The sequence below is a fragment of the Kogia breviceps genome, chromosome 1 (genome assembly GCF_026419965.1).
Source record: "Kogia breviceps isolate mKogBre1 chromosome 1, mKogBre1 haplotype 1, whole genome shotgun sequence".
In the NCBI taxonomy this organism is placed as follows: domain Eukaryota; kingdom Metazoa; phylum Chordata; class Mammalia; order Artiodactyla; family Physeteridae; genus Kogia; species Kogia breviceps.
This window is the reverse complement of record NC_081310.1, coordinates 102069231-102081671: the sequence shown is the minus strand read 5'-3', so window position 1 is coordinate 102081671 and position 12441 is coordinate 102069231. Positions and strand designations below refer to the sequence as shown.

The 12441-nt window shown below is 41.6% G+C and overlaps 1 protein-coding gene across 1 annotated transcript; it reads right to left on the bottom strand.

The window, feature by feature from the left end:
• Window positions 1-539: 539 nt before the first annotated feature.
• LOC131752529 (pyridoxal phosphate phosphatase PHOSPHO2-like) lies at window positions 540-1178 on the bottom strand. Its single transcript, XM_059056962.2, has one exon. It carries the CDS (start codon window positions 1176-1178, stop codon window positions 540-542), a length of 639 nt encoding a protein of 212 aa, XP_058912945.1.
• Between the last annotated feature and the right edge of the window lie 11263 nt (window positions 1179-12441).

Sequence of the window (12441 nt, the reverse complement as noted above, 5' to 3'; positions counted from 1 at the left end):
CCATCCCCTCACTTTCAATCTATAAGTGTCTTTTACCCTAAAGTGTGTCTCCTTTAGGCAGCATATTGTAGGTTCTTGCTTTATTATCCAATCTCCCAGTCTATGTCTTTTGATTATAGCATTTAGTCCACTGACATTATCAACAATTATGTACTTATTGCCTTTTGAAATCTGTTTTCCAGTTGATTTTGTATTTCTTCTTTGTTCCTTTCTTCTTTTGTGGTTTGATGGTTTTCTTTTGTATCATGCTTGAGTTCCTTTCCTTCTGGTTTTATGAATCTACTGTACGTTTTTGATTTGTGGTTACCCTGATTTTCAAATATGTTAACCCATAGCTATATCTACTTCCTTTAGACTGGTAGTCATATAAGCTCAAACACATTCTAAAAGATCTACAATTTCTTAGTCCTCTTCACCACATTTTGTGATTTTTTTTTTCAATTGCTGGTATATTACTCCTTTATTAGAAATTGTAAATGAGAAATTATTTCAACACCTGAAGACCAAGATACAACAGAAGACTCCTTAGGCTCAAGATTTTAAGACATCTTAGAAAGAGTTTTCTGTAAAGTATATCCTTTCTGTGGCATGGCAACATCATTCTTCTTTAAGAAGGTTACTGGACAGACATTGTTTCTGCCATCACCTATATAAACAATTAGTGTATAATTCACTCCTCGTTGTAACTGTTTACCTACAAATTCTACCAAAACTACATTTTTGCAACGACTTTGGGGGCACCTAGTGCAAGAATGAGCATGATAATTTTCCACAGTGAGACGACCATTGCCATAAAAAGCTGCTGGATTTGTAAAGACTTTATCAAACACGTCATGAAAATTGGTAGCTTCTAAAACCCGATCTATGAAGACTGAATTTGAATCTGAAATAATGATCCAGTCAAATTTATCCTTGTACTTTCTTATAAAGTTTAAAAGTTCCACCACCCCTGGAGTAAAAGGCATTGATACCATTGCTCTTTTCATTTCATCTTCTCTTACACCTTCATCTCCCAAATACTTAAAGACTCTGCCCATAAATTCTGTCCACAATCCTTTTTCATAAGAATCTTGTAGTTCAATAGGAACCTCTTTCTCTGGAGCACACTGTACAATCCAGGTGTCACTATTATCATCTATGATTATATTGTCAAAGTCAAAAACCAACAAAATTTTCATGGCTCCAGAAACAGATTTAGGTTTCCCCAATTTAGTATTTCCAAGACAATTAATCTTACTTCGGCATGGAGCTACAGTTAAACAGTCATGACAATCTTCAGTTTTAAACACCAGCCATTTTCTAACCAACATTACTCCTACTCTATACACAGGGGAAAAAGTCTTCTGGTTCCAAGCAAAGGAATGGAGACTTCTTAACTCCAGCATTATTACAATAGATCATCTGATAGAAAACCTGCTGGGCACATCCCGAAACCAGAGACAGGGACCTGGTTGGTTGTCATTCCCAGGGAGGTGCACGTTGGATGCCGATGGGAGCACCGGGCCAGATCCGGCCAGGTCCCCAGGGCTCGTCACTGACCCAGGCCAGAGATCCACAGCCATTCTGGCCTCAGTGCTGCTCCCAAGGACTCTGGCCTCTGGCCTCCTCCGGATGCCTGCAGGTGAGGGCCGCCCCACTCACATACTGGGCCACATTTTGTGATTTTGATGTCCTATTTTACATCTTTTTTTTTTTTTGCGGTACGCCGGCCTCTCACTATTGTGGCCTCTCCCGTTGCAGAGCACAGGCTCTGGACATGCAGGCTCAGCGGCCATGGCTCACGGGCCCAGCCACTCCGCAGCACATGGGATCCTCCCGGAACGGGGCATGAACCCATGTCCCCTGCATCGGCAGGTGGACTCTCAACCACTGCGCCACCAGGGAAGCCCCTATTTTACATCTTCATGTTTATCCTTTTGCTGTTCATTGTAGTTATAATCACTTTCACAGAATTTTTTTGATTATTTTTTAATCTGTGTACTGACTTAAGTGATCTTCGATCCTTTTATATATTTGCCTTTCCTATTGTAACTTTCCCTTTCCTATAGATTCTTGCTTCTTTTCTATTTAGAGAAGATCTTTCAATATTTCTTTTAGGTAGGTCTAGCATTGCTGTATTCTTTTAGTTTTTACTTGTCTGAGACATTCTTTATCTCTCCTTCTATTCTAAATGATAATCTTGCTGGGTAGAGTATTCTAGGTTGCAGGTTTTTCCCTTTCAGAACTTTGAATATATCTTGCCACTCCCTTCCGGCCTGCAAAGTTTCTGTAAAGAAATCAACTGACAGCCTAAAGGAGATACCCTTGTAACTGACTCATTGTTTTTCTCTTGCTGCCTTTAGAATCCTCTCTTTATCTTTAACTTTTGCCATTTTAATTATGATATGTCTTGGAGTAGGTCTGTTTAGGTTCATTTGTTTGGGACCCTCTATGCTTCCTATACCTGAATATCTGTTTCCTTCTTTAGGTTTGGGAAGTTTTCAGCCATAATTTCTTCAAATATATTTTTGATCCCCATTTCTCTTTCTTCTCCTTCTGGAATTCCATTATGTGTAGATTGGCACACTTTATACTATCCCATAGATCTTGTATGTTGCTTTCATTTTTTTTTTTAAATTTGTCTTTCTGTCTGCTGTTCTGATTGGGTGATTTCCATTATTCTATCTTCCAGATCATTTATTTGTTCTTCTGCATTATTCAGTTTGATATTTATGGTCTTTAGCTTGATTTTCATCTCAGCAGTTGAGTTGTTGAATTTTGACTGGCTTCTCTTTATAGTTTCTAGTTCCTTGTTACAGTAATCTGCATTTCTATCAATAGTCTTTCTTGATTCCTTCAGCATTTTTATTACCTCCTTTTTAAACTTGGGGTCTTGTAACTGGAGAGGTCTGCTTCATTATTTGCTCTTCACAGGACTTCTCTTGTTCTTTTAATTATTCTGCTTTTTTCATTTTACTTATATTTCTTTGACTCTATGAATTTAGGAGAAACAGTTATATACTGTGGTCTTAAAGGGCTGTTTCTATATGGCAGTGTCCCTGTGTAGCCTGCATGAGTCCAATATTTTTGGTGCAAGGACTGTTTTTGGCATGGATGCCTGCCACATCTTTCCCCAGGGTGTGCTGGCTGTTATCCCCTTGAATGGGGGTGTGATTGGTGTTGTGGTGACCACAGCCTGCACTGGATGTTGGGCAGGGCCTCCTCTTTGCTCCGTGGTTGTCACAGCCCTGTCGGGGCAGAGTCTGCTCCCCAATTGTTGGAGTAGAAGCCACCAGATCTGGTTCTAAGCTGTGGTATGAGGTAGCCAGGACTGGAGCTCTCCCGCTGGGAAAGAAGTAACTGCATGTTCTTCCCCAGGAGCTGTCCACTGGGACATGTGACTCTGTGATGTCTGCCACCTGGTGTGCACGCCTACAAAGTTTGCTGCTGCTTGTGCCTGGCCCCCCCTCTGCTATGGGAGCACCAATAATCAGCTCAGGCATATCTAAGGCAAGCATGCACACTCATAAAGCTACAGACACAAAGACCTGCCACACCTATGCCCCCACACCCACTGTGGGAGCACTGGTAATGAGCTCAGATTTCACCCCACCTCTGCATGTGCATCCACAAAATTCACAAGACCTGCGGCAGCCAGATCCATGGCCCACTGTGAGCGCACTGATGATGCGGCTATGGTGGACCCACATCCCTCCCTTCTCATGTTGACAATGGGGATCCTCTGGAGGACCCATACTCAGTCCTGCATGCACTCCCAGTTACAGCCTGGGCCACAATCCAGGCCCTTCGGACAGACTGTCTCCATGCAGCCAAACTGAGTCCTCTCCCTAGGCCTGTCCACTGAAGCCCAAATTTCAGCACTTAGTTGCTGCACACACCAGCAGGCACACATCTCAGGCTGGGAAGTGTGGCAACATGGCCAGGGCCAGATGTGCTGGTCTCACAGAGATCTTTCTTGCAACTTTGGTTGTATGAGACCTTCTGCAAGCTTTCAGTACATATTCTGTGAGAATTGTTCCATATGTAGATGTATTTTTTATATATTTGTGGGAGGAGGTGAGCTCCATATCCCTCTACTCCACCACATTGATCTCTCCCTCAAGACTTTTTTTTAACATCAGATTTTAGAAAACAAGTAAAAGTTGGAAAGAGGGAATATAGAGATAGACACAGACAGATAGGGATAGAGACAGAGAGGAGACAGAGATAGAGATGTCCATTTCTAGTCATTGCCAGTGAGAAGTAGTCTCATTTCTCACATTTTCATGTGACCATGCTTTGTACTGATTTATTTCTTTTTCTTTCTCTTTGAGTTTAGGTTGATTCTCAATGGTTGGATATAGAGTCACTAAGATTCTTTCTACATTTTTCTCAGTGTGTAATTATTACAACTTGAGGACTTGGAATCTGTCCAAGATTCCAACCCATTTAAGTAGCCTTGCCCCATCTGCATACCCCACACGATACACCAATCTCTTCTACTCTCTTTTCAGACCTAGATGTCCTGATCCAAAGCACAGATTATATTTTCTAAATAATTATTTTCCATTTTGGAAAAAAGAAACCCTGAAACTTACAGAAGAATTGCAAATACAAAGAACCTTTTCTTTGAATGATTTTAGAGTAAGTTGCTTGACCTGATGCTCTTTCACCCCAGAAAACTTTTATCCATGTTTCCTACCAACACATTCTCTCACATAACCATAATCAGGACATTAACATTGATACATTACTACTATCTAATCCTCAGAACCCCCTCCAAGTTCCACCAATTGTCCCAATAATGTCCTTTAGATCAGAAAGATACAGTTCAGAGTCATACATGGCATTTAGTTTTCATGTCTCACCTATCTCCTTCAGTCTGGAAAAGCTATTCAGTCTTTCTTTCACACTTATGACCTCAACATTTGTGATGATCACAGGCCAGTTATTTAGCAAATGTCGCTCCATTTGGTTTTTTCTGTTGTTTTTCATGAAGCAGGTTATGTATCTTTGACAGGAATATTGCAGAAGTAATGCTGTGTTCTTCTCATTGCATCTTATCAGGTAGAAAACAATTTTGATTTGTCTCATTAATGATGTTTACTTTGATTACTTGATTGAGTTGGTATCTGCTAGGATTCTCCACTGAAGTTACTCTTTCTCCCTTTGTAATTAATAAATTGCTAAATATACTGATATTGAAAAGCAGTCAAAGGAAGAAACAAAAGGAAAGAGATTAATCAGTAATAAGTAGGTGAATTAGAAGAAAACAATACCCTGAAATCCAATGCAAAAGATATTTTGAAACTAAGAATACAATCAATCATGTGAAATGTTACAAAATAAAAGATCTACAGAATAGCTACTGTGTTTTGCAACTATAAGGTCAGTAGTAACAATGGCCAGCCAGTTTCCGTAGAGTGGATGTAGCAGCTTGAGGAGTGAGAGGGAGCAGATCAAGAGGACATGGGGTAGGGTGACCTTAGTCTCTAGTCCAAGTCAAGAGGAAAGATGAGGATGGATGGAGTTAGAAAAAAGAAACTATGGGAGTTTATACTTGATGGCTTCTATTTTCTCCATGAAGATATGTCAACTGTTGATGGAAATGGGGCAGGAATGAGGTAGAGGTTTGGGAAAGATAATCAAGGTGTCAACAGCCAGCCATGGAGGCTGATAGAGGGAGCTTCCTAGAAAACTAGGCTGCACATTTGCTCTAAAGAGAACTTTTATTTTTGGTCATTTGCCTTAGGTCTCCAAGTCCTCTAAGCAAGTTTCCCAACTGGAATTTTATTGCCTATTGCTGAATTCTCAGCATTCTATATCTTGAACCTCAGATGAAAAGATGGAGGAAAGAAATGAATTACAACCACAGCCACTGGGAAGATGGTGAGGAGAGAATCATGTAAGAGGTTATTTACTTTAAATTGGCCCTCTAGTATTAAACCAACTTCTAGCTTTAGGAAGCACCATGTTAGCTACATCTCCACTGATCACAGATGCTTTAGGGCCTTACTGACTTCTCTGGTTATTTTTGCCCCTTTGTCACTGTCCAGACTCACCTCAGGCCAGAGCTGACCTCAGACCGATAGCTGAACCAGGAGTTTGCACTCTCTTCAAGTTCCCATGTGCTGTACATCTCTGGGCGCTGATTTCTCAGCTGTTGATCTTACCCCCGTTGTTCTGTGCAAGAAGGAATAGCTTCCAGGCATTGTGCCCCTGGAGACTATAGTGTTTCCTGTATTCAACTTTAAATATCTCTTTTTTTTTGGTTGAATCATAATCTGATGTCCACATGTAATGAAAAGCTATAAATTATTGGTAGCCAGAGAAAATCCTCACAAACTTTAAATCCACTAACATTTCTTCCTCCCACCCTACTTCCATATTTACATACAATATACATAACTGCATACATACATACACACATACATTCATATGAGTGTGTATGCATGTTGCATCATTTCTCCCAGAACTGCTAATGGATTTGTGCTGTTTCTGTCATACTGAATAATCTGATTACCAACCTTGTATATTTGTAAGCAGTTAACTAACCAGGAATTAGAACAGGATTAACTAGTGTAATTAATAATTAATATATTATATAGTCTTAAACTAGCTATACCTGTGCTCTAAACACCTGAGTTCTTGGCCATAGTATCTGAGTACATCCAGCCCTATTAAGGCCAAATTCCCTTGTGGTCTTTAAGTGGTGTCTGAAAATGCTTATTAAACCTTGTCCTTATAGAAAGACTTCTATATCCAGTATCATGATGGGAACTTCTTGGTACATATTTGTATACATTGGACACCTTTGGCCACCCACAGATTCTGGGACATAGCTATCACTCCCAGCAACACTGGACACTGTGTGAGCCAAAGATCCTTTATTTGTGGCAGAAACTAAAAACCTCTATTGGACAACAACAGGCCAAAAAATGAGCTTTGGAACATAGCAATTTATATATATATCACCAGAGCAGGACACAGACATAATCTATGGGAACCTTCAGATCTCCAGCCTTTAACAAGACAAGCAACAAGTCAATTTTTACATGAGAAATATTCAGTTTTAAAATGTTGATAGGAGACGCTATTCTGAATAGTGAGCACCCCACAGAAATACTATGTGCAGAGGTACCCACAGTTTGCCAGCCAGCAGGGCTCTGTCTGAAAGTTTTGTCTTAGCTGTGTAGCACTCTGGGAATTAAAGTCCACTGGTCATAAAACTTGCTCCTGTCACAAGCAACCACAACTGTCACTAATTAGTTATGGTTTGTAGCTTCCAGACACAAGTATCCAAATACACAATCAGCCCAGTTTCCCCATCTGGTTCTGGAAAATGCAATATTACGACCTTCTGTGGTGATAAAAGAAGGCAATTGCACACACACACACACACACACACACACACACACACACACTTCCTTTGCAGGAGGAAGACACATTTTTCCACATCAGTAAAATCTACTGAAGACTTTACTTCAGTTTTATGACAATCAAACCCTAAGAAAATATTAGCTAAAGCAGAAATTTCAGAAGAATAGAGAAAAGCTACTATTCTCATTATAAACACCAGTACATTCTAGATTTGGCCATCTCAGTGAGTCTAGATCATGATGTCATATAGAGGAGGCATTTAGAGAAATTTAAAGAAAGAGAGAATATCTGCTCCCAATATGTATTTCTTAACCACACTTATCTCCTCCAAGACCTACACGCCTCCACTTCTCATATACCCCATTTCACCTTCTTACATTCACTGCCCTACACAGAGCTATCACTGGGAGCTAGTATATTGGCGTGATTCCCCAGGTCCTGCATTTTGGAGGGATTCATAGCCGCAGCAGAAAGAGATAGAGATGAAGAACTAGTGTCTGGTGGCTAAGATCTCAGCATGCAAAAATAACCCCTCTATGTCCTTCAACCTTAAGAAGATCTATTCCTGGTCCCTCTGGCACCCACCAAATGCTTTCCTTGATCCTCTTATATTTGTTGATCAAGAATGACCTTTGGGGCTTCCCTGGTGGCACAGTGGTTGAGAGTCCGCCTGCCAATGCAGGGGACACAGGTTCGTGCCCTGGCCCAGGAAGATCCCACATGCCACGGAGCAACTAAGCCCATGAGCCACGCCGTTGAGCCTGCAGGTCCGGAGCCTGTGCTCCTCAACGGGAGAGGCCACAACAGTGAGAAGCCCACGTACCAAAAAAAAAAAAAGAAAAGAATGACCTTTGTGGGACTTCCTTGGGTGTCGCAGTGGTTAAGAATCCGCCTGCCAATGCAGAGGACATGGGTTCGATCCCTGGTCCGGGAAGATCCCACATGATGCAGAGCAACTAAGCCCATGTGCTGCAACTACTGAGCCTGCACTACCTGCGTGTCACTACTACTGAAGCCCGCATGCTTACAGCCCATGCTCCCCAACAAGAGAAACCACCACAATGAGAAGCCCGTGCACCAGAATGAAGAGTAGCCCCCACTCACCGTAACTTAAGAAAGCCCACGCATAGCAACAAAGACCCAACGTGGCCAAAAATAAATAAATAAATTTTAAAAAGAAAGAAAGGAGTGAGGGAGGGAGGGAGGGAGGGAGGAAAAAGGAAAGGAAGGAAGGAAGAAGGAAGGAAGGAAGGAAGAAGGAAAGAAAGAAAGAAGGAAGGAAGGAAGAAGGAAAGAAAGAAAGGAAGGAAGGAAGGAAGGAAGGAAGGAAGGAAGGAAGGAAGGAAGGAAGGAAGGAAGGAAGGAAGGAAGAATTTTAACCAAATTTCACCTGCATAAAAATATGAGGGTAATGGGAACAAATTTTCCTTTGTCCCAGGCTCCACACCTGCTAAACATGAACATCCTTCTCTTCCCTGTGTCCTTCCAACCTCCCCTTTGTAGCACTGACAGCTGGGCTCTCTCAAATGTGCCTCTAACACAGTACCTTCTTCCACATTTTTGTTCTACTCAGGCTCTCAAAAGATTGGATGAAACCACTCACACTGGGAAGGGCAACCTACTTTACTGAGTCCACCAAGACAAATGCTAATCTCATCTGGAACACTCTCACAGACATACCTAGAAATAATGTTCCATCAGATCTCTGACATCCCCTGATCCAGTCAAGTCAACACATAAAATTAGCTATCACATCATACAATGAAATATTACTCAGCAACAAAATAAGCTATTGATACACTCAAAAACATGAATGGGGCTTCCCTGGTGGCGCAGTGGTTGAGAGTCCGCCTGCCGATGCAGGGAACGCTGGTTCGTGCCCCGGTCCGGGAAGATCCCACATGCCGCAGAGCGGCTGGGCCGGTGAGCCATGCCCGCTGAGCCTGCACGTCCGGAGCCTGTGCTCCACAACGGGAGAGGCCACAGCAGTGAGAGGCCCACATACCGAAGGAAAAAACAAAAAAAACATGAATGGATCAAAATTATTTTGCTGAATGAAAGAAGCCAGACAAAAAGAGTATGTATTGTACAATTCTATTTATATAGAACTGTAGAAAACGCAAAGTATTCTATAGTGACAGAGAGCACAGCAATAGTTGCTGAGAGATGGTGGGGATGGGGGAGTGAGAGAGATGAGTAAGTTCTAGGAATATAATGTGACTATAGGTAGCAATAATGTATTGTATATTTGAAGTTGCTAAAATTTTTTAAGTTCTCACCAAAACAAATATTATAATTACTCAAGTGATGGATATGTTAACTAACCTCATTGTGGTAATTATTTCACAATATATGTATATATGTATATCAAAGCATCGCATTGTATATCTTAAACTTACACAGCATTATATGTCAATTATATCTCCATAAAGCTGGGGAAAAAAGTATTGAGAGAAAATAACTGTCAATTTAGAAGATTTCTATCCAGCTAAATTATTATTAAAAATGATGATCAAGGGAATTCCCTGGCAGTCCAGTGGTTCAGACTTGGTGCTTCCACTGCAGGGGGCATGGATGCAATCCCTGGTCGGGGAACTAAGATCCCGCATGCTGTGCAGTGTGGTCAAAAAAAAAATGAAGATCACATAAAATGTTTTAGACTAAGATTAAGAAAAAGATTTTGGTGAAAGAACAACTAAAGTGTGTCCTTCAATAGAAGGAAATCAAACTCGGGGGAAATGAATGTGTTGCAAGAAACAATGGTGAGCAAAGAAACTGGCAAATGTATCAGTAATTCTAAATAAGCGTTGATTGAAATAGAGTAAAAATTCAAAACAATGACTAATATTGGACTGTTTACAAATGATAGAATTAAAATACTAGGTAACAATAACATGGAAACTAGAAGGCAAAGGCCATTAGTACACTATTCTAAATTCCATATACTATTCAGGAGGATCACAAGATGTTGATTAATTTTAGACTTTGTTAAGTTAAGCATATTAAAATTTAAAGACAACTACCAAAGGAATAAGCAGGCAGAAGCAAAGTCAGTTTTGCACAGAAGCAAAACAAAGTGTTTGCTAAAAAGATTAAATAGTTATTATCTGTATTTCACACAGCATACCTATATGCTCTTTTTTTTTTTTTTTTTTTTTTTTTTTTTTGCGGTATGCGCGCCTCTCCCGTTGCGGAGCACAGGCTCCGGACGCACAGGCTCCGCGGCCATGGCTCACGGGCTTAGTTGCTCCGCGGCATGTGGGATCTTCCCGGACCAGGGCACGAACCCGTGTCTCCTGCATCCGCAGGCGGATTCTCAACCACTGCGCCACCAGGGAAGCCCCCTATATGCTCTTAATATAATGTTATATCTATTTTTGAGCTTCATAACTACAAGGATTCTCTCCAGAAACAGAACCACTAGAAGATGTAACGGATTCCACAGTCTTAAGACTAAATCCATTAGAGGCAATGAGGCAGTGTAAGTGCAAAATTAGGAGCTGGACCTCCTGAGTATAAATTCAAGCTCTGTCATTGATTAAGTGAATGATCTTGAGCCAGTTAGTTAATCTCTGATTGTCTCAGTTGTCTTACCTATACTGCTATTATACTTTAAGTGTTGCAATCAATTACTGATCTCCTTCATAAGTGAAGTGCTCAGTAAGGTATCTGGTACATAGTAAGCATTCAATAAATGGTAGTTTCTATTATTTCTGCATCTCTGTCTTTCTCAGAATATGTTGATAACTTATGAAAACAATGCTGGATCAGCTGGTGAGAGGTAAGTGTTGGCTTGCCCAAGACCGATCCCCCACTTATTCTGGCCTCCTAGAAAAAAATCTAGCTCCTGCCATTCCATGGATGCTAGCTATGGCTTACTGTTTAAGACAATCAGTCCTGGTCAACCCCAAGCTTGGACCCCGCACACAATATGCCAAGGGAAAGCCTGGCATCAAAGAAGCAGAAGTGGTGAATCCTTCCCCTAGTTTGCCCTGGTATACAGATCCAACTGCAAGACATGGAACTCGGCTTCCTGACTCCACAGGGAGAGCCTGGCTCTCCCTCCACTACTAACACTGAGCTGGCAAGATAAGGTTGCAGCCAGGGTTCTGCCATGTCATAGTACTATTATATCCACACCACTGACTTTGTCAAAGGAGGGCCCAGTGGGGCTGTTTAAGTCTGACAGCCCCCAGTCTCACCTGGCCCTGCTGGATCTCTATGTGCCACCCTGGAATGCAGTGGACAGTGGTGGACCTGCACAGAGAGGCTGCTCCAGCTTGGAAAGTTTTCCCCAGTAACACTGCTCCGGCAAGCTTTGTGTGCATACTGCTTGGCCATTTGCCCTTGTCTACATGACAATCCGCTAATCAGACATAAGATACAGCAACAGGTATTGAACTTCAGTGGACCCTTGAACAACACGGGTTTGTACTGCACAGGTCCACTTGTACGTGGGTTTCTTTCAATAGTAAATATTACGATCTGTTGGGTGAATCCTAGGATGGAGAAGCGTGTATACAGAGGAAACAGACACAGAAGGCACACTATAAATTATACTAGGATTTTTGACTGTTCAGAGGGTCAGTGTCCCTAACCCCCACATTGTTCAAGGCCCAGCTGTACATGGATCTTATTCTACTGGCTCTACCTGACCTCTCCTGACACACTCCTGATCCATAGCCCTTGTGATCTCTTCAGGGATCAGCCCTGATGTCTTCTTTGTTCTACCTCCTCTTAAGCATGAAGTCTTTAACCACTTTCCCTCATCTATTCTGCAGCTGCCTAGTCTGTCCTACATCTACTGCTTCCTTTCCCTGGCCAATTTCACTGGGCAACTTTACACCACAATTGAGATTAAGGTCTCATTTAGTATTGAGCAACGAAACTGTGCTCCTGCTTTCTTGGTGGGGAGATTAGGATGCAGTGGTCAAGGTGGGTAAAGAGACTGAAGTCCCTAGAAGGACTTCCTAACAATGCTGACCTTGGATTGGTTACTGTTTGATCCTTACACAGCTGTTTAATAAGTACAGCATCATGGAAAGCAGGAAAAGATCTATCAACTTCCACCTGCCAGTCTCT